This window comes from Canis lupus, chromosome 20, assembly GCF_048164855.1.
Source record: "Canis lupus baileyi chromosome 20, mCanLup2.hap1, whole genome shotgun sequence".
NCBI lineage: Eukaryota > Metazoa > Chordata > Mammalia > Carnivora > Canidae > Canis > Canis lupus.
The window spans coordinates 39,159,785-39,183,507 of record NC_132857.1 but is presented as its reverse complement, the minus strand read 5'-3'; the positions used below and the strand labels follow the sequence as shown (position 1 = coordinate 39,183,507).

General features: G+C 40.0%; 1 protein-coding gene across 4 annotated transcripts in view; it reads left to right on the top strand.

Moving 5' to 3' along the window:
- DPP10 (dipeptidyl peptidase like 10) overlaps nt 1-23,723 on the top strand; it is a 1,275,784-nt gene that overhangs the window by 655,249 nt on the left and 596,812 nt on the right. The window contains exon 1 of one of the 4 annotated variants that reach the window (XM_072788964.1): nt 13,177-13,366. The exons of 1 other annotated variant lie outside the window; for it this stretch is intronic. In XM_072788964.1, coding sequence (XP_072645065.1) covers nt 13,295-13,366 — 72 coding nt within the window. In that variant the 5' untranslated portion in view covers nt 13,177-13,294. Of the gene's footprint in view, nt 1-13,176; nt 13,367-13,472; nt 13,590-13,907; nt 13,929-23,723 lie in introns of those variants that run through there. 2 more of the 4 variants (XM_072788966.1, XM_072788967.1) reach the window with 2 other exon arrangements.

The window sequence follows — 23,723 nt, the reverse complement described above, 5'->3', positions numbered from 1 at the left end:
TGGACAGAGATAGTTCCAAGGCAGGTGCTACATAAGAAAGAAGTATGGACATAAGGGAAGAGAAGACATCCTTCTAATACTAATTGAAGCTCAGCTTGAATAGCAACTGTACACCTGTTCATAGCCAGGCAATTGCAGACTGAAGACTATAGCCCTTCAAACATGCATGTCACTGAGTCTGGGAAGGCAAGAGGCGTAGCCACCTGAAACCACAAATCCTGCTAGGAAGAGCACGGATTGTTCTGTACATCACACTGTCTGTGTAGTTCTGCAGTCATTAGGAGAGAGTGGGCTCAGACTGGGACTCATTGCTTTTTCCACATAAACTTGGAATTCAACAAAATCGATCACAATCTACAATTTCCTCCATGGTGTCAAATGTAGGCTAAGTTACTTTAGTATTTAACAGTATGTTAATGGTCTTGCAATGAGTTAATGGTCTTGCAATGAAGATCCCATAGGGGATCCCCATCAAAACATAAAGTGCCTTTCCCTTTACAACCTCCTGTCTATCTTGGTGTTTGCTAACTCTGAGGAGTTCTAGAATCATACACAAAGTTATTACACTTTTGATGACATAAATGTGTTTTGGAAAGGCAGGAGCCATTTTGTCGCTCTACATACATTGGAGAGAGAGAATATGACCTTGAGAGCTGGAGGTTTACCATCACTTTAAAAAAACAACATGGAAGGAATTGTTATAAATGTAGTCCTTATCTTTTACTTTATAGTCTTTAATAGCCACCCTTTATTGAGTGTTTACTAGGAGCCAAGAACTCTATTAGGCATTTTTTAAACTTTTATGTAAAAATAAAACACAGGTACAGGAAATCACACAGGATTATTATTAAACCAAATACCATTTTAGCCACCACCCAATTCAAGGAAGAAAACATTGCTAGTTCCATATACTTTGTCCTCCCTCCCTCCTAAAATGAACACTGTCCTGATTTTTATAGTAATCATTTCCTTGTATTTTATGATGGTTTATCACTTAGGTGTGCATCCAAATGCACTATGGCTTAGTTGTCCATTTTCTAATTGATATGTTTTGTGACTTCATTTTAATCAAGTCATCCCTTCCCCCAACCCCCACTAAACTCTCTTTTCTCTTCCTTAAAATTTGTCTGTAGATGAACTTGATGAGTTGAACAGAGTTTAAGCCAGGGTAGAGTTGCTGATTGTGTGAATGTTCTCTGCCTTGTACTTCTTACAAATGAGAGTAGACCCTTTGTCAGACATAGCTTTGAAGTGTCTGGCAAGACTATAGGTAGTCTTATGTTCTTTTATCAGGGTACAAGCTGATGCTTAATATGTCAATTCATTATTTTATTGGAGCTTCCAAAATGGTAATACTCTAATTATATCCATTGTTTTTTATCTATTTGCTAGGATAATTTTATTTCGAAAGAGATGCAACCTCTCCAACAACAATTGGAGTAACAATTTGGTTACTCAGGCATGCAGTTCCCAAAAAGGGCAGAATCAACGTTCTATTTCTTTACCTTGTTTCCATAATAAAAAATTGGTTCCCCATAATCCTTGGGAGAGGACCATTTGGGTCTTAAACATACCTGATGGATTCCCATCAACTATAATTGTTATCCTTACCAAAGTTCAAATTTTTCTTTGGCTGCCTAGAACTTTTTCAAGGTTGCCTTTTAATTCCTTTTAATATTATCCTAGTATTTTTTGATAGCTTCCATGCTAGCTTATGTGAAAATGTTCCAAGTTTGTCTGGTACATTTCTCATTCCAGATACAGATTCATTTCTCTAAGAAGCCTTGGTTTCTTTTATGACCACAATCTGAGTGTAAGTGATAATCACTGCTACTAGGGTTGGTAAAATTAACAAATAAAAATACAGGACCCCCAGGTAAATTTCAATTTCAAATAAATGACAAAGAAATTTTAGTAAAAGCATATCCCTAAAAGTCCACAGTGGACAGCTTATACTAAAAATTTATTTTTCATTGAATTCGAAATTAATTGGATACCCTGTATTTTACCTGACAACTCATTGCAAGTAGGTTGGTCATTATTGCTAGACTGTGTTAGTCTAGGTGCTCTAAGAAGCAGGTGTGGTTAGACATGTAAGAGTTATTGGAGGAAATGCCTATGAAGGAACAAAGGGCAGTATTTAAAGGAGTAGAGAGAGATCTCTGACAATGACGCAGAATTCACCACTGTGAAGGGTAGAGGGAAAAAAGGAGAGTTAGAAAAGAGTTTAAATTTACAGTTTAAATCTAAGAACATGAACATGAACATTTTGGGGCTTCTAGGTGGCTCAGTTGGTTAAGCATCTACCTTTGGCTCAGATCATGGTCAGGGAGTCCTAGGTTCCAGCCTCTGTGGGAAATCTGCTTCTCCCTTTCCTTCTGCCCCTCCTCCTGCTTGTGCTTGCTCTCTCACTCTCTCTCAAATAAATAAATATAATTTTTTTTTTAAAAAAAAGAAGTATAAACATATATAAATACATAAAATTCCTGGCCTACATTTTATTTTTTTGCATATTGTATATATAATTTCATTTTTCCCTTGAAGATAAAGTGTTGTTGTAGAAAAGACTAATGATAATATAATATTAGTTACTTTTTAAGTTAAACGTTGCTTTTGTCTAGGTGCCCAAATCATTCATTCATTCAATCACTTATTTAAGATCCTTTAATTTTACTTGGTGCTAATTGTGCTGCTCTGATTTCAGGTACACTATATGATTTTTAAATAAGTAGTCTTAAATTGTTTCGTTTTGTTTTTTATTTCAGGTTCATTCTCATGATTTCAAGTTCTTTTTTAATTTTTTTTAATTTATTTATGATAGTCACAGAGAGAGAAAGAGAGAGAGACAGACACAGGCAGAGGGAGAAGCAGGCTCCATGCACTGGGAGCCCGACGTGGGACTCAATCCCGGGTCTCCAGGACTGTGCCCTGGGCCAAAGGCAGGCGCTAAACCGCTGCACCACCCAGGGATCCCATGATTTAAAGTTCTTAGCATTTTTCCCACCCCATCCCCCTAACCTTGCTTTGATTTGTTCTCCCACTCAGAACTCCCCTAATCTGTATGTTGGATCTTCTTTGCCACCTCCAATATTTGTTGCTTTGTGTTGAGTGTCTTTTTTCACTTGTTTATGGTTAACATTTTTTTTTCCTTCCTACCTTGATTTCTGTTAGAGTATCATTTGTTGTGTTTATTTGCTCTTATGTATCTCCTAGAATAGTCTCTATTTCTCATATGACATTTATTTCACATTCTTTCTTGAGTTCTGTCCCTTTTTATTACTGAGTTTTTCTAATTCTGATTAATGTCATTCTTTCATGTATTCGTATGATATTTTTAGCTCATTTTGAAATAGTATGTTGCAGTTTTGAAAAATTTTTGAGCATGACTTTTTTGGCAAGCTTTCTTTGTCAATAGCAGAGTTGGCAAACTTCCCATAAGGTGCAAGAGAGTAAATATTTTATACTTTGTGGGCCATATGTTCTCTGTCACAAGCACTTAACACTGCCATTGTAGCATGAAAACAGTCTTCGGCAATATGTAAATAAGTGAGTGTGACTATTTTCCAAGAAAACTTTATTTATAAAAATAGGAAGAGGTCCGGATTTGGCCTGTGGACTGTGATTTACCAATTCCTTATCTATAGGGATATAATTATTTTTATTTCTTGTAGCAGTTTTGTTTTTAAGGTGACACTTATCATAGGCTATTACTAGGATAGTTTTGTATTGATCATTTTTATGTGAATTTAGTTTTCTTGAACTTTTTTTGTTTTCTTGAACTTTAAATAGTTAAAAGTTCAGAGAGGAGAGGCTTTCCAATTTCAAATAGATCCTTATATTTTTGTTTTCATGTAGTATTAAAAAATATATGATGGCTTGTGCTCTTAGGTTGCCTGGATCTGTCTATCTTTTGGCTGAATTTTATCTTTTAGTCATATGTGTTACCTCCGTTCCGCTCAATTTTGCTTCTACTTCTAGTAGTTTTTCCTAGTATGGGATTTTGTGTTGAGGAGAAATGCTGGCGTGTCAATTTCAAGGATTCATAGGATCTAGGTTTCTCCAGCCACCTTAGATCTTGACATCAGGCTGTTAAGAATTGAGATTTTACATAAATTGCAAGCTAACAAGTTAGTCAACCGGTTTTATGGATATTTTCAAAAGACATGGGACTTTTGAGTCAGAGACAAAGAACTTTATTACCCATGGTACAGCATATAGCAACAGGGGGTCTTTTTTACACACTGGAATTCATAAAAATCTTCTAGTTCTCTTGGATGTTCTTAAATTGATCCATTGTGCTTTCTAGTGACTATCTACTGACTATTTGGGGGCTTTCTTGAATGTTTTGGGATTATCAGGTTGGTCATTTGTCCCACAACTTCCATATGCTTTGTCCTATTTAGACACCAAAGACTACATATGTATACAATGGAATATTACTCAGCTATTAGAAATGACAAATACCCACCATTTGCTTCAACATGGATGGAACTGGAGGGTATTATGCTGAGTGAAATAAGTCAATCGGAGAAGGACAAACATTATATGGTCTCATTCATTTGGGGAATATAAATAATAGTGAAAGGGAATAGAAGGGAAGGGAGAAGAAATGGGTAGGAAATATCAGAAAGGGAGACAGAACATGAAGACTCCTAACTCTGGGAAATGAACTAGGGGTGGTGGAAGGGGAGGAGGGCGGGGGGCGGGGGTGACTGGGTGACGGGCACTGAGGGGGGCACTTGACGGGATGAGCACTGGGTGTTATTCTGTATGTTGGCAAATTGAACACCAATAAAAAATAAATGTATTATTAAAAAAATAGACACCAAAGACAACCAAGCTGTGTTGCTTTTGGTACTTAGAAATTTGGAGAGATATATTGCTATCTAGATTTATTGTAAATGTAGTGCTTTTGGTTTTGATATCTACTTCTCTGTTTAGCCTAAACCCATGCTGGCATCACTGCAGTCTATCTTCTTGAAATAACCCTGTCATTTAAAGTATGTCCAGTGTGATTTTACTTTTTCTAAGGTCCTCATTTTGAACATCAACTTTATTATGCCATGATGTGGTTATACTCTAAGATCCAACTGAGTTGCATAGGGATGTTTGCCTCTTTTTCCCTCCCCACACTAAACGGTATTAATTTGTTCTATTACTTTAAGTGGAAGGTCCAATATTTTTCTTTTTTTTTCTCTAAGTATATAGATTTTCCTTTCTTGCTATTATTTGTATGCCCCATCCAATGACAATCCTCTCACACTATTTTTGAAATGTGGTCCAAAGGCTAGATTAGGTAAACAAATTTGCTTGAAATGTATGGAAAGGACACAAGGCAAAACAAATTATGAGCTAGGATTAGGTATAATCCTGAAAAATTCTATTGACCTTGTGTTAATTTTTGGCATTTTATAGGCAAGCTATGGAACTTTAAGATATATTTAAAACAACAAAATATCTTATTCAATTAAACATTTCCTTATCGTTTTACTCAGTATAGCTCCTCCTTTCTCAAGGAGTATTAATACTTATGTATTATGGGTGAAAGAATAAATTAGGAGTGGTACTGCCAGTATAGCTGTTATCTCCAAATTCATTTTGCGCTTTGAGTTCACAGCATTGGAGGTTCAGTATTTTATTAACAAATAGGATCTGCTCATTAATGTGGAAAATTCCAAATTTATCTGGCTTTTACTTAATGTTTTGGAATCAAGCAATATCTTGTGGGCCGTTACTCATACCCAGCATCAGAGGAATATCAAGATTACATAATTTCTATATGGCATAATAAAGGTGAACAATAGATAATAGAGAGAGAGAAAATATTTCCCCTGGGTGACCCTGTTCAATAAATTAAAAGAAAGCAAAACAAAACAAGTGTATGGAAGTTTCTGACAGAGCTTAATATTCAGGGGGTGAGGGGAAGAATTTTTTTTTCAACTTACATATCCCCCCAAATCTCTACTTAAGCAAGGAGACTGATATAGACCCCTACCCACAACCCTTTACACACACACAAACTTTAAGTCAGTCCCCAAGGGGCTGTTCTCTCTCCCCGAGAATTTACAGTTTGTTAGGAAAGAGAAGTCACTTGTGACAATTGGGATGCTACACAAGGCAGTCCAGAAAAGTATCATAAAATATGTAATGACTTTTACACTATGAAAACACTGAATGAAGAAAATCCTTGTGAACTTGAGTTGGAGTTTGGAGAGGAGCTGGGTCCTAACAGATCAGTCACATTTGGGAAGATGGAAGAAGGAGTGGTAGGTTTCTCCACAGGGAGGACTAGGGGACTCCAGGAGAGAGCTGCTCATTCATCTGTGAGGCAACTTTGACATCCTATCATGTAGGATTAAACACTCATACAAACACTGCTGATTCAATAAAATAGCTAGTTAAAAGGCATTTTTCTAGTCACTGATTTATATAAACTGTGCTATTTGTTATAGATTCTCTCTACCTTCTCCATTGGTGCTTACAATCAACTATTAAGTGCAAAAAATGATAAAATATCACAAGAAAATATAAGGTTGATATTATTGATTGAAAATATCAAATATAAATCAGCTAGAGAAAAATAAGGAAATTAAAATTTGGACTATGCTTTCTAAAATTATATGAATATATGGAATATAGCCAACAGTAGGAGCAATACATAGGATCTAACCAATAGGAATTATAGTATTTCTAGTCCTCATGTGAAAGCATGAATAAATATGAAAGGCTTAATATACTCTAATATCTCTAACAGCTTCAAAATGCATTCTTTTGGCTTTTTTTTTTTCTCCTCGTGTTCTCCGTCCACTTTTCCTTCACCTCTTTCTCCTCTTTCTCTGATTTGAATAAAGACATGACATTAGTAAATATTTAGATGTATAAGATAGATATTAAATGACTCAGTTATTCTCCCCAAAAGATATAGATGGACAAGAAATATGTGAATATGAAGCGAGAGAGTAGGGTTCTTGTCTCACAGAGTTGAAGAATGAATCTCATGGACAAAGAGTAAATAAAGTGATAGAAGTTTATTAAACAAGGGTACAAAAAAAGCTTTCAGTAGTGAGAGGGGTCCTGACAAGGTTCCCACTGGAGGCTTATAGGGTTGGTCTTTTATTGAAAGCCAACCAGGGAATCTAAGTCCTTTTAACATCTCTATTGATATCAGCATTGAGTACCGACTAGTGATAACACTTTCATTGGTTTACTTCCTTTTTATGGTCCTGTAATTCTTTGTTGATCACAACTAGCTGTTATAACAAGACCCCGTATCTGGCACCTGGGACAGGATTGTCTGGTTTGTTCATCTCTGGTTTCCTTTCATCTTCACATTTTTGGGATTTTTGTGAGCCTGGTCCTATAGCCCCCTACCTATCTCTCCCTACCTAGCCCTGCCTGTCCCTTACTCAAATATTAGAGTATAAGAAGTGATCTACACCAGTAGCAAACAACCCATCTAGGCTAATAGGTTAAACAGTGTTCAGTAATGAGAGATGTATCTTAATGTGCCTCATTTCAATAGAGGTCACATCCCAAGATGTCCTGAAACTATATTTGTATAATCTAAACAGATGACTGTGTGGTAAAAGGACTAGCTGTGAATCCAAGGACTTGGCCTCAATTTTTTTTTTTTTTTTTTTTTTTTTTGTAGGAGAATAATTCCCGGTGTTAGAGAGTTAATTAGTGGGAAAAATGCCAGGGGCCCTTTAATGTCAGTGGATGCTCGGGAGCTGCTTCACCTATATGCTAGACTATCTCTTGTTTTCAAAAGGAAAATTCATAGGAGAGTCTGAATCTAGTATTAACTCCTTAAGAATAAATTGAACATGATGAAATTTTTACAAAAGATGGAAATTCTCTCTTCTCTCCAAAAATTAGGATTTCACAGTAGCATTTTCTCTTGCAGTTTGTGAAAGATTTCCCTGAACGGGCAATGCGCTTTGTGCTGTTGTGGGAATTATATAAGGGAAAAAGTTAGGCAACTATTATGAAATCTGAGTATAAGAGATGTCTCACTAATAATGTACTTTCCAAGGACAAAGATAAAGAGATATTTTGAATTATTAGAAAATCTAATCTTAGTTATGAAAATGAGAAATACCAAGTTCAGAGAAATTTATTTATCAAAGGCAGACTCACTTACGCCAGTGTTCCTAAATACTCTTCCACATCTGACAACCTTTCTGCTATTTGCAGACAGAGTCTGATTTGGAAAACCTGATTTTATTTCTAAAGAAATGTGAAAATCAGACAAAAAAATAACCACTAATATCAACTGAAAAAGATAAAATGTCTTTTTTTTTTTTTTTGCTAAGCCAATATAACTGATTCATTAAGTAATTACTCTTTAAAAAAATCAAATAAACAAACATGGACCCCTTGTCAAGCTTCTACTGGGTAAAAAGAATGACAACAGGTAAATTTCCCACATTCTCAAGTGTTTGGTGTTGACTCAGCTATATGAATGGAGAGAAAATATTACACAGAAAAATCATAAGCATTATTTTCCTGTCTTAAAACCATTACATATGTTTTAGAAGGGCTGTTTTGTTAAAGAAGCTGTGAGGTTTGTTAATATAACAACTAAGCAGACTCTATAGCACTGGGTTTCAATGTGAATGAGCAGTTTGTCAATATCTGCAGGTCTCCAGTGAGCAACAGAATGGCTCTCAGGATATTGCAACTCTGTCTGCTTCCACCAGAGATCATAATTGGGCTATGAATTTTTACAACAGGAAAGTCTTCCTGTCATAGAGACCGACAAAAAATTTAGTTAAATTAATGCTGCAAGAATCTCTTAACAGTATGAGTAATGTACATGGTTATCACTTAAATATTTAGGGCCTTTACTTCTTTTCCTTCCTTTTTTAATTTGTTCTTTTTAAAATGATTTTTTGAGATATTTTACTAGTTAGGGTTTCTAAAATATAGCTTGTTTCTGAGGATTGCTCAACATCTCGGTTTTCTGCACAATGACATGATGTGCACTTTGGGAAATTCAAGAAGCCGATTGAGGTGAGTAGAGGTGATTGATAAATCGAAAGCAAATGATAGCAGAAGATGTGAACTAAAGCTATTTCTTGATCTGTGAAAAGCTAATTGGACACATTTCAGGCCGGGTCTCTGAAGGCACAGCTCATGAACTCTGTCTTCCTGATGCTGTGCTCATTAAGGGCACTCAATAGAGGACTGGCTAATGCTAGGGAAATCCCCATCAAAGTGGCCTTTACATGACACTGCAGAATTACCTCAGGAAAGAGAGAGAAGAGAAGGAAAAGGTAAGGACAGACTCCAGGGCACTAGTTGCTTACAGAATCCTATTTGCCTTATCTGATTTATCTGAAACTGAAGAATTTATCTCTAAAGGCTACCCTATTTCTCAAAATCTCAAAGGACTTTTGTCTTTCTCTAACATATCAGAGTTTAGCCAGGCCTTGTTATGGGGGGTTGTTAAAGTAAATTAGGGATTTTAGGGTCCTGGACTTACTATTTGATATGGAAGACTGAGTATAGCACACATGACTTAAGTATCTCTGGAACATCCTCTGTTTGCCACTGACACTTAAACATTTTAATGATTATCTTCAATAAATTTAATTATTATCTAAATCTCATCAGCCATCCTCAATTATTCATGTTAATAATTTTAGGTAAAATGAAATGTACTGAATTGGCATCTCACTTTTGAAGAATCAAATATCAATGAAAGATATTGTAGATGTTCACAATATTTTATGCAAGAAAATTTTTGAGGGACTTTGGAAATTATCAGTATGTTGAGGATGCAACATGATAGGTTATATCTCCATGGGAACCCGAAACTAGGATTTGAGCCGATGAAAATTTTCAGAAGGAAGTGATGGAGTCTAAATCCTAGAAATCTTTCTGAGTATGTTGCAAAGTTTAGAAATTTATAACTTAAAATAGAGGGAATTTTGCTAAGCAGTCTCTCCACAGATTGGAGACAGGTCTTTTGCAGTTACAAGAGTCTGATCCCATTCCACAAAATCTAGGACAAGCTCTTTTACTATTGTATCAGTATTTTAAGTTTTATGGTTATCCATGAGTTAGTTCAAACATATGAGGAAAAGTACTCAAAAATATTCTATTAATTTCTACAAAGCTCTCCTTAAATCTTTAATTTTTAGAAATGATATGCTGTAGAGAGATTGTTTTATTTTTTATTTTTATTTTTTTTTTAATTTTTATTTATTTATGATAGTCACACAGAGAGAGAGAGAGGCAGAGACACAGGCAGAGGGAAAAGCAGGCTCCATGCACCGGGAGCCTGACATGGGATTCGATCCCAGGTCTCCAGGATCGCGCCCTGGGCCAAAGGCAGGCACCAAACCGCTGCGCCACCCAGGGATCCCAATTGTTTTAATTAATACCTTTAACTTAGACCCCCAACAGATATAAATAATGCATTTAGCTTAGACAAACCCACACAAAAAGATGGACTCAAATCAAAGAAACTTTCCTTTAAAAAAAATGATACATATACACATATACACATTATATATGAAACATATACAACTTACATCTTTTGTTTGTAACCAAAGTGGATTTTAAAATGAATGCTGAAAAAGAATGCAAATTGAACCATTGACTTCAATCAAATGAGTAATCAAATAGGATGACAATGATTCCCTCTGATCTATGCTTGTCCCACATGTCAACAAAAATCTTTGTACTTAAACTCTCAAGTTTAATCAATTGTCCAAAATGGAAGCACATTCAAAGGATGAATGTACTAAAATGATAAGCAGAAGAGCAAAATATAAGGTCAGAAACACTTTTGGAATAATGTAGACCCCTTTCTTCCTTGGGGGAAGAAGGGTAGCATATGGGAAAAGAGAGATTGCCATGTTTCCTGGATAAACTACTCAATAGCTACTATACCCATGTTTCATTTTTTTAAAGATTTATTTATGTTGATAGAGAGAGGGCACAAGCATCCAGTGAGCCAGAGGGTTAGGGCAGGAGGAGGTGGAGATTTGGTAGGGGTGCAGAGGGAAAAAGAATTTCAAACAGACTCCCTCTGAGCCTAGATGGACCAGGGCTTGATCTCAGGACTTTGAGAGCATGATCTGAGCGGAAATCAAGAGTCCCATGCTTAATGCCCTAGCCCCCCAGGTACTCCGCATGTTTCATTTCTAAACTTTGCTTTATATTTTTACAAATAGCAAAGTTATTCCTCTCAAAAACTTATTTCCATTGGACCAATGCACTATCAGAAGTCACTCATAATATGCATTTGACTACCTAGTTTTGAAAAGTAAGCTCTCATCATTCAAATCCAACCTTTCTGAAGAAAAAATTCATATTTTTATTTTCTAATCTAATAAAACCTAGAGATCACTATTTTTTTAATTTTTAAAAGATTTTATTATTTATTTATTATTTATTTATTTATTTATTTAAGAGAGAGAGGGACAGCACAGGGGCAGAGGGAGAGGGAAAAGCAGACTCCCAGTTGAGCAGAGGGCATGTGGGGCTAAATCCCAGGATCCCAGGATCATGACCTGAGCCAAAGGCAGGCGTTTAACACTGAGCCACCCAGGTGCCCTTGATTTTTTTTTTTTTTTTAACATATTTTAAAGGCACTGTTGTCACAATACTCAGGACAAATGTGACAGTTCACTAACAGGCAAGAGCACAACTCCTATTATCCTAGGATAGCCTCTCTCTAGGAATAGCTAGTTCATAGACAAACTCAGACAAGGGTGGGGGAGCTAGGCCTTAGCCAATAAAAACAAACTCAAAGCTACTAGCCGCACTCCCCCATCCATCTGCTCCATCCCTTCCCACTAGAACCTTGCCACAACCCTGGTACTGAGTGCAATAACATCTGGATATTTAACTGCTTCCAGCCTTTTCTCTGGTGAGCAATCTCCAAAAACCTGTGCCTGAGACTGGGGACTGCTCATGGTCCATCTTCTTTGGGCAGGCCCTTCTTAGCAACAGGGAAAACCAGGTAGTAATGCACCTAGATGAAGAAGACGGTGGACTTGGTGTGTTCTACCCACCCACAGGAGTACAACTTCCAAAGAGTGAAATGGACTCCTTTGACTCATTGGTTCATATCCCTGCTCTAGGCTCCCAGTACCCACCGTACCAGGTACACACCTTGCAGGCAGGGAACTTGCTAAATTTGTCTGGGTGTTTAGTGTCCCCCCCCCCCGCCCCCCCGAGTCCGTCCAAGCGTTGCAGTGTGTGTGACGCATCATAGGTGCTCAGAAAACCAACTTTGGAGGGGAGAGGGTTGTGTTAAGCCGAGGGAAGGTTCGAGTCGGGACTTAAAATTTGAAGACTTGTCTATGTATCCTGGGGGGGGGGGGTGAGTAGTGGAATGTCATCCCTAGTTCTCATTGTTGGCAATCCGTCCACCTTTGGGAATTCCACTGGCAGCTAGCGGGGGGGGGGGGGGGGTCCAGGCTGGAGACTCTAGGCTACGGCTGTCCATGGGCACAAATGGAGAGACGCAGGGGCTCGGCCCGGGCCCTGGGACCGCCCCTTGGGTCCCGACAGGTGTCGGCAGCCCCAGCGCCCCCAGTCCCCTGCCCTCCCCGGGCGCTGGAGCATGCCCAGTGGCAGCGGCACAGCCACCGAGGGCTTCGCACGGGCGCGCTCCGCTTCTCCGGGTTTTGCGGGAGCCGCGGGGGGCGGGGGCGGGGGCGGGGGCGGGGGCGGGGGCCCGCGGCGCGGGGCAGCGGCGGCCGAGCGTGTGCGGAGCGCGGGGTCCCTCCGGCGCTGCGGGCGCTGCGGGCGCTGCGGGCGCTGCGGGCGCTGCGGGCGCGCGGCTCCCGGCGGCGGCACCTGGCGCGCTGAGCACTGCGCGGCGCGGCGCGGGGAGCCCCGGGGCGGGGGGGCGCGGGGGCGCGGGGGGCGCGGACTGCGGTAGAATGCGAGCCGGGCTCCGCGGGCGCCGGGAGACGTCGCTCGAGCGCGGTCAGGTGCCTGTCGCGGCGCCACTAACTTGCCACTGGGTCGCGTTCCATCTCCGAGGCTCTGCACGCCCCGGGGAGGCGGGGGCGGGGGGCGGGGGACTTGGAGGGTCTGCGGTAGCCGGAGGAGGGATCTGGCGCGGGGAGCCTGCCCGGTGCTGCTCCCCCTGCGCTCCCCCTTCGCTCCGCTCCCTCCCTCCCTCCCCTCCCCCTCCCCGCCGCCGCCGCCGCGCTCCCCCGCCGCCTCCGAGAGCGCCGGGCTCCTGTGCGATGCCATCGCTGCCAAGTGACGGTCCACGCGCCTGAAGTGCCCGCGAGGAAGTGAGCGGCGACGCGGGCCGCCGGCGATGACAGCCATGAAGCAGGAGCAGCAGCCCACCCCCGGGGCCAGGGCGAGCCAGGCGCCGCCGGCGGACCAGGTGAGAGCGGGCAGGGGCCGGGCCCTCCGCGAGGGGTGGCTGGGGCCGCCCCCGCCCCCGCCCCCGCCCCCGCCCCGGCTCCGGGCTCGGGCTCCGGGCTCCGGGCTCCGGGCTCCCCTCCGCTCCTCCATGGACTCCGCAGGAAGTTAGAGCAGCCGGGTGCGCTCTGGGGCCGGGCGAGAGGATGCGCGGGGTGCCGAGCCGCGGGGAAGGGGGCAGAGAGGTAAAGGCCGGGGTGGCCCGGGAGCCCCGGCGGGCGGGGGGGGGGGGCCGGGCTCAGATTCCCGCCGCGGGGGGGGGGGCGGCTCCGCTGCGCTCCTGGGGGCGCCCGCTGGCAGGGTCGGAGCCGGGTCCACGCCGCGGAAAGGGGCGAGCGCCGGCCAGAGCCGCCCACAGGAAAATGACCTCAGGCCGCCAGAGTTTCCCTTTCTTGCCCTCTTTGGAGGAGACCGGGACGGGGCAGGGGGGCTGCCCGGGGCGGGCGGTGATCCAGGCGTCCGCGCTCCGCCGAGCTGGGAGCGGAGCTGGGGAGTAGAAGGCATCAGCGTGGGAAGCTGGCAAGGTACTGGCTTTAGTGATTTATTGGGGCCAGATGTGCTGTGTCTGCAGAGATGAGGTGCCCTGTGCTGGCCGAGGGTTATTTCTGTCCCCTTCCTTCCGCACCGGCCACCCCCTCTGCCCCCCTTGATGTGGCGTTTCGGGGTTTGTAGCAGAACCCGTGGGGTGGATCTTCATCTGGTCTCCGTCCCCGGATTGGGGTGACTCGGGAGTTCGGTGTCGCTCTTTCCCAAAGTTGTAGGGTCGGGAGCGCCGAGGTGCCGGGGCGGGGAGGAGGGGCGCTGTGCTGAGCCGGCTCCGGGTGTCGTCACGTTTACATGCATCGGGGACCCTGGGCCGAGAGGGCAACCGTCAGGTCAGCGGCTAACGACGGAGGCGCCCGGGTCCCGGCGGGCGGCCCTTTGCGCGGTTCTGCGGACGCGCTCGGAGCGAGCTCCTTGCTGCAAAGGGGCGACCGCGAGGCTCCGGCGGCCGCTGGGCTCTCCGCGTAGTGCAGCCCGAGGAGCAGGGCAAGGGAAGCCGTCGGGATCGCCCGAGAGGCGGTGAGCCGAGGGGAGGTGCCGGGGCTGCTCTTATTAATATCCCAGTCTTGGTCATCCCTCCTGGCTTGGGGGCACTCTGCTCTCCCCTTCCCTTTCCTGCTCGTTTCCCGCACATACGTTTCACACAGGTGGCGAGGGGTGCTCGGCGCCTTACAGCCCCCCTCCATCTACTGGAGTGAATGTTGCAGTTTGTACAAAGCAGTGGTTCCCTTAAACTGGGCGCTTCACTCCCCGCCCTGAGAGAACTATCAAAATATTGACACGTCGATGTTGTGTTGTCTGTCCTTTTGCCTTGCATCCTTTTCCTCTGCCCTCTCCAACTACAAGGTGGCAACTGGTTAGCAGATTATAAAGAGAATTTGGGGAGAGGAGCATGGGTTTAAGATCCTCTTTCAAGCTGACAGCCCTTAAATTCCATTAACAAGGCGCTGAGCCTCTCTCTCCACTGCTCTTGGAATGATGCTTCCAATAAGAATGATTAGTCAGGTGAGAGTCCCCACATGAAATCTTTGCTCACTAACCTGTGACACCAGCTGGTTACTTGAGGCGCTGCAAACTGCTCCAGTGCCAGTGGAGGTGGGGAGGAAGAAGCAGAGCAGAGCGCACAGGAACTGAAAATGTATATGTAAACAGTGGACAAGCTGCATGTGCACCGGAAAGCCTTTTGGCAGGACTAGTCGGGTACTTAAAATTCATCTGAAGACATAGAGTCAAGCTTGAAGCCGTCTTTTTTGTTAGCGTGCATTTTTTGTTTATGGCCACTTCACATATTCAGGGAGTGGCCATTTGCAGAACTCTTGTTTTAACTGAGTTTTTTAAGTGCCTTTTTGGACATTTACATGATTTTGAAATGTCAGTGGCACGCATATTATGCTTGAGTTAAAAATGCAAGAGAATGAGTTTGCTAGGGGAAGGAAAGCAGAGCGCAATCCCATTGAGGATTTTCCAGGCACTCCCAGAAAACATCTATATCTAGCATATTCTTTGTCTGAAGCCTGACATGTGAAATGATGACCAGATAATGTGGATGATTGCTGTGATTGCTTAAACTACACGCTCTAAGAGCTCTAAGAGTACTAAGTTTTTATTAACCGGGTTAGTCATTGTGGCCTGATGCTGCGATTGTCACAACTCTCATGTGGCACTAGCTGTAATACCCCCAACTAGATGTGAGTGATTGTCTGATTTCTATATTTCTGAAAAAAAAAATGAGTCACAAATTTAAATAAAAAATATAGCTTTATGAAGTCCTACTTAATGGTTAAATAGGGGCCATGCTCCAGCTAATCACTCACTGTGTATTGATTTTGAGTGATTTAAGCTTTCAGATATTGCCAGAAAGGTCTTTGGCTTTTCATGGTAGAGATTTTTTATGAAATCTCTAAAACGCCTTGTCCTGAGGTCATCAGCACACCTGTTTCCACTTACAGAGCAGTGGAAGACTGTGGTCTTTCCTCTGGGTGAAATGGTTATGAATGAAATAATTTGGTTGTTGTTATGGTCCTTTAGGGGGCTTGACCTCCTTGTCTCATCTCATCTGTGACTCTCCTAAGGCACACGGTGCCGCGACAATAGTCACTTCTTCCCCAGGGAGAAGCAGCCACAAAAATAGTAGAGACTGTGTACCTTTATTTTTTTTTTGTACCTTTATTAATAATCTGAATCATTGGAAATATTTTTATCATTTCAGTAGTCTTTCCTTTAAAACTTCATTGATTAAATGTTTATGACAGTTATTTTTGTTGTTCTCATAATGCTCCACATTTACAAAATATCTAGGTAAATGATTTGACACGGGTGGATAGAATTATTTTTAATATGATCAGTATCCCACTTTACATTGAGGGATCTAAAATCTTGTGTGACAAATTGTAACTTACTATTCTTAAAAAATAACCTCCTGAATGCTGGCCATGTGCAGAGTACTGTCCTCTGGACTGATAAGGTAACATTTATTAAATGCATCTTTCTACTTGGTCCTCAAAGAAACTTTTTGAGTTAGGTACTGTGGTTATTCCCATTTTAGAGATAAGAATACAGAGGATTAAAGAAACTAACTTAATCAAACTTGTCTTCATATGTGGTGAAGATGGAACTTAACCCTCGTCTATGGTACATAAGATAAAATATGGTCATTTAATTCTAAAGCCCTACCTTCTAACTTCTACACAATTACAGTTCAACACATTATTATTAGCATAATTAAAAATAATTACAAATATTTTGTGTGTACAGATTTACTTTGAATATAACTTGAAGAATTTGTTTAAAGCTTTGATTAGAAATGTAAATAATAGCTCTTAAAATTGTAAAATTAACTTAATATCTCTTCCATTGATGGAAATAATATAAAAAGAACCAGGTAGGACCTGACAAGTACACAGGAACTTAAAAAAAAATCTTAGTAATGATGGGACTTTCAAGGTTTCTTAAATGAGGTACGTTTTTATAGTTAAATCTGGTTTATCCACATTACCACCAGGTGGCACCCTTCTGCTGAATCCAATGGGTAAAAATATTTCCTAAAATGTTTGGTGGTCCTCTCAGCTCCAAAAAACCAAACCAAAACAAGTTAAAACAAACAATAACAACAACCAGAACAAAATTCCAAACAAAATGAAAAGCTAAGCAAACAAACAAAAAAACCCCACAACCCTACTTTCTGAAGTATGACTAAACAATATATTTTTATAAGCAACAATTTGGTAGCAAAGGCATCATTGGTTATGCATTTTTCTCTAAAAAAACATATGCTGGTGGAAAACCAGTCTCTTATGGTTCAGCATGCAACAGCCTCTTGATGAAATAATTCGTGGTCAAAACTGCAATTAAATATGTAACATGCAAAATGCCTCTTGTAAAATATCTCTTGTACTTCTCACATATAGGTAATATTAATCCAAATGTTATCATACAGAAATTAGGATTCAGTCTTTTTATTTCAAGTTTGGTAAGGCAACCTTGATTAAAATTTTCAACTATATTCTTGATGAAAATTTTTTCAAAAGTTAGTTTTCCATCTTTCCCTGACAAATATAAAATATGTTATAATTTAGTCTATAAACTATTGTTTTTAACACAGAACCTCAAAAGTAGGTCTTAGAAATCACGCTGAAAAAATATTTAATAGGCCATTTATTACTCTTTACTCAACATAACATAAATATATCTAATTGATGGGAGACTTCTTTTGATTTGGTTTACAAAAGATAATTTACATTGGGTAAAGGGCGCTCACTTTGAGGCACATATACTGGAATTGGATTGGGTAAAGGTATTATGTAGAAGTCTTTATGACTTAGGAGATATTATACACTTTCTACTATCACTTAATTTCTTATTACATATGCATTGTATATCTTATTACATGTATATATGCCATTTTATCTAGTGAGTTTAGAACATTCCACAAAACATCCCTTGCTTGTAAGCTTCTAATCTTTTTGTTTATTTCAGGGACTGAGCAAATTGCACATTTAAGAAAAATTAAACTATATAAAAAGAGGTTAAAGAAAATTGTATTATTAAATATTAATGCTGCATTTTCTTATAAAGTGAATTATATTAGAACTAAAACACTGAAAACAAACTTCTCTCAGCCTGAGTAAAAATAATGCTATTTAAAAATTTTGGTTCATTGAATCACTTACAATTACATAATGTTACTATTGTCTATGCATTGGGTTATGCACTGGAAACCACAGATTCAAGTTTATATTCCAGCTCCACTAGTCATCTCTGCTTCCTTGGGCAGGCAGGCTTATTTTCTATATTTCTTTTGTGAATGGAGGTGATCCTTTACATATTTATTGTAATAATTAAGTGAAATAATATGTGAAGACTTTTGAATAAAGCCTGTCTCATGCCAAATATGCTTTCATTCACTAGTCTGGGAACAGGAACCTAGAAAAAGGTCGGGGAGAGGCTTAGAGGATCATCGAGTTACCTATAACTGGTATGTTATTTTAACATTTTACAAAACATTGCATTGTTCAGTACCCATGTTAGGATTACATATGAGGTTGCACATGCACATACATATTATATTAATAATATGTATTATGTGGTTTGAACATCAGGACTGATTTGGCAGAAACACAGACTTCAACATACTCTATTACATTTCTACTTCCATTCAGGCAAAACTCACTTCTTTACCATCCTACTCTCTAAGGACCCAAACTGGAAGTAAACTTTGGCTAATTCTCACTAACAGGTGAATTAGCTGCAGAATATGCTGCACTCTGTTTTCAGTGTAATATGCTTCCTAAGGTAATGAGCATGGAGAAAGGAGATATTTGAAATCCTCTTTAATATTTAAGTTAATATTTCATATTTGGTGTTCCAATTATAAAACTACCTCCATATATTTCCATACTTGTTGAGTGGCTTTACCTGTGTTCCAATCAAGTTCATATTTTACGGAAACATGATACAATAGTCCCACCCTTAGCCCCATTCCCATTCGGTATTCACTTTCCACAATTTCAGGTCCCCAGGTCAGCTGAGATCCCAGAAACAGACGATTCTCTGTCAGAGGTAGTGTCAGAAGGTCAGTAGTAGCCTCACATTCTGCCCCAATGCTTGCATCATTCACCTCACTTCATTTCCTCACATAGGCATTTTATCTTCTCACATTGCCACCACCACCATCATCATCATCATCATCATCATCATCATCATCATCAGAGGATGATGAGAGAGCACATTCACATAACTTTCATTACGGTATATTATAATAGTCCTATTTTATTAGCTATTGTTAATCAGACTGTACCTAATTTACAAATTGAACTTTATCATAGTTATGTGTATATAGGGAAAAACATAGTGTTATATAGGGTTCAGCAGTATCAGAGGTTTCAGGCATCCATTGGGGGTCTTAGAATATATCTCTCATGGATGAGGAGGGGCGACTAATGAGGACATAACCTGGGACATGCATCAGCAAGGAAAATTGGAGCTTGTCCCATCTGAAGGCCTGTAAAAGGTCCCCCCAAAAAGGGCAAATAAATAATGGACTATAAATATCTTAATAAACACATGTCCTCCTGTAAATTTAGAAGTGTTTCTGCCCTGGTGTGTGTCCTAGTGTATGTTTTAAAGTTTTGTACTGACCTGATCTACAAGCTTTTTGACAACACGCAATCTTTGTTTACATTCTCCTAACTAGACAGTCCCTGTCCTCCAACATTTTTAAACTGTACACCGTCTCCTGGTAGACATTCTTTTCATTTATTATGTATTAACTAAAAGGAATGATTGTTACTTCCAGGATGATAATGTGGGAAGTAGGTTTAGTGGGGAGGATGGAGACTGAAGAAAAAGCTCTTCTCTTATGGATTCATTTTTGTTACGTTGTACTGATTCCTCAGGGTTTCAGACATACCCTTATATAATGGTAGATGTAACACTCACTGCCAGGCTACATACAGAAAATTTGCTTTTATCCCAAACTGATAAAATATTTTACTTTGAACTAATCCATTCAATAATTGATGTTAACAGTACAGTACCCCTTGTAATGTCTTCCATATAATAAAAAATGATTTCCTTTTTCTTTTCAAGGTTGGCATGCTATAGTTTATTTGAAAGTGACTGAAATATTAATACTTTTTAACTTAATTTTCAGATGATATGCTACTTCCATTAACCAGAATAGTATATTCTACAATAATTTTGGAATTGACAAATGATATTCAGATTTAATTATAATCGGGGGAGAGGCAATGTGATGTAGGATTGAGAACAAAGTCAAAACAGATTCCATATTAAAACTTTCTTCTACCATTCCCTATGCAATGCAGGGCAAACTATTTAATCCCTCTAAAACCATTTCCTCATCTTGAAAGGAAGAGGATGGTGAGAATGATACAAGGATTAGAGACAGTCTTTGGGAATGGACTTGCATAACCTCTGGCCGAAGATAGAACTTAGCATTTTTATTCTTGTTGCTACTATGATTCTAGATTATCTGAGAAGATTATTTCATGTTTTGCTAAGACAATTTTACATTAATGAAAATGGTGAATATATGTATGTGTGGGTGTGTATACATAACAAACACACCACATATATATACATATACACACTTATCATCTAAATATATGGGGTGTTTTAGAGTTAGATTATTAAAGAGCACTAGGTAGAAATCAATTGATAACAATCTGACTAATTTTTGCTATGTTTAGATGATAACCTGTTTTCCTGAAAGCCTTAGGGTCTTCTTCAAAGTGTTCATGGTTTAATATTCTCTTTCTGGAAGTTTGGTTTTGAGAAATGATGGACTTATAAATTTGTTGCATACAGGAGCTGATAATAGGTTGTGTTAAAATTTAAGTAATGTTAGTTGAGTGAATAGTCAAAACTGTGCATCTGAGAAAGCCAAGGCAAACTGTATATTCTTCAGCCAAGTTGAATATCACCTGACTTTCTTATTATTGCAATTTATCATACTTACCGATTTTCTCAGGTCAATGCGAAAGCCTGTGTATCAGGTTACAAAGTAGCAGATGAAGAAAAGTGAGGGGAAAAAGGTATTTTTATTATCTTTATTCCCACCCCCTTTTTTGAGATCTGAATGAAGATTCAATTTTTTATACCATCTGAAAGCCTCTGCTCTGAAAACAATGACAAACCTGAATTTTATAATTGAGAACTTGAATGGCAGGCTCTCCTGTGATTTATTTTCAAGTAATGGACCAGTGAGACCACTTGAGATTGCATTAATAATGCTTCTACAGGGTTAGAAGTAGGCTTTTCCTGTTATTGTTACTTGGATTTACTTTTGGCAGGAGGAATCAAGTGAAAACTCTTGATACCCTTGCTTCCATTAATCACATCTCATCTCCAGGAAGTGTTTTATTATGAGTTAATGATTGCAAGACATGGCTGGTTTGTTTTTTGTTTTTTGTTTTTTGTTTTTTTCATTTCACATGTTTTGAAAAAAGTGTCAGTTGTTATTGTTTTAATAAAGTGACCTTTTAAATCAATGTCTTACAAACTTGCACACTGATTCTTCTGCACACCAAATCAAAGATTAGGAGTCAAGATACCTTCTGAGTAGAGGTCACAGAAATAGGTCTTTTCAAGAATAAAAATATAAAATTCATAAATTTCTCAAAATATAGAAATAGGTAATTTGTTTGGATAGATTAGTATATAATTTGTATTTCCTAGTGTCTGAGTTTATCCTATCTACTCCACTATTTTTTATGGGAAAAGAATATACATTTTACTTGTTTCTTTTCTAAGTACCATGAAGGGATTAGAATTATCCATTTCCTCTGATCCTAGGAATTATGTGTATTTCACTTTTTGACAGTCCTATTGACAGTGATAGGTGGGTGTGAACTGAACCTCGAGTTGATAATGGAAGAGATCCACCCCTGTTCACATTTATGGAGGTTGCTTATTATTGTTCTAAAATGAGATTTACCTAACAGTAGTGCCACAGTGCATTATAAGCAGTTTCTTCTGCATCTGCCATTCCTTACAAATGTCTGCTTACAGAATCAGTGCCTCTTATGTTACAGGATGGTGATTTTGAATCCTTTGTCTCTTTTTCCACCTGTGCCATATCCAAATCCAAATCCATTTCCTTCCACCTCTCTCCATTTCTGAGATTGATCTCTGGCCAAGATTGATTCTCTGATGTCTAAACTACTTTGATGTCCACAGTGGCCTTGCCTTTCCAAATTCTTCCTTGAAATGGCCATAAAGTAATAAATGATGGTAGCATTTTGAGAAAGTATTCTGATTGCTGAATCTAATGTCTTTGTTTTCAAATCAGGAGATATCCAATGGAGAGATGAAGTATCTTGTCTCAGGTCACACAGTAGGTTAGAATCAAGAGGCAGTACTTGATTCTGGGCTGCTTCACTTATGGCCATTTGCTGCATGTCCTGCTGCTAGATTCAGCTGTTGATATAGCACTTTTGTTGGTGCCTTAGTGACACATCTACCTTGTTAGCACTTGACAGAGGAGTAACTTAAAAAAAAAAGTCCTTAAAACCTTTGAATCTTTAGGCAAAAACTCACTTGACATTTCTTGGTTTCTCCTTGGTTTCTCCTAGGCCAGTGGTCCTTAGACTTTTACTATCTTGCCACAAAGCTTTAGAGAACCATATAAGCATTTTCTCCAACTTGCCATGACAAGAAGTCATCTCAGTACCATAAAGCCATTTTGGAAGTAAACTGAGATCCACTGTTCTAAGGACATGTCAGCACCTTCCATTATACATGCACATCCTGGCATTCTTAAATCTCTTCCTCTCAGCATGAATGACCTCCCATTGATCTCGCCCTCAGCATTTGAAATTACAATTTAATAGTGAGCAGACTAGTGACTGGTTGACTCCCTCCTTCAGAAAGGAGGGGTATACTTAGGAACTCTGGAAAGCATGTCGGTGAATTATGGAACTTCCTTGAGAATAGAAATAACAGGCTTCTGATTCACTGGATTTCTTGTAAGGCAATTTTAGACTCTCTGATAATTTTGTCAAAGTACCAAGTTTCAATACAAGACCCGAGAGACTTCTTTTTAAATTATTTTTTTAATTGGAGTTTAATTTTCAACATATAGTATATCACCCAGTGCTCATCCCGTCAAGTGCCCTCCTCAGTGCCTGTCACCCAGTCCCCCATTCCCCCCACCCACCTCCCTTTCCGCTACTCCTTGTTCATTTCCCAGAATTAGGAGACTCTCATGTTCTGTCTCCCTCTCTGATATTTCCCACTCATTTTCTCTCCTTTCTCCTTTATTCCCTTTCACTGTTTTATATATTCCCCAAATGATTGAAACCATATAATGTTTGTCCTTTTCAGATTGACTTACTTCACTCAGCATAATACCCTCCAGTTCCATCCACGTTGAAGCAAATGGTGGGTATTTGTCGTTTCTAATGGCTGAGTATATTCCATTGTATACATAGACCACAGCTTCTTTATCCATTCATCTGTCGATGGACACCGAGGCTCCTTCCACAGTTTGGCCATTGTGGACATTGCTGCTAGAAACATCGGGGTGCAGGTGTCCCAGCGTTTCACTGCATCTGTATCTTTGGGGTAAATCCCCAGCAGTGCAATTGCTGGGTCGTAGGGCAGATTTATTTTTAACTCTTTGAGGAACCTCCACACAGTTTTCCAGAGTGGCTGCACCAGTTCACATTCCACCAACAGTGTAAGAGGGTTCCCCTTTCTCCACATCCTCTCCGAGACTTTTTTTTTTTAATTTATTCATAGAGATGCAGAGAGGA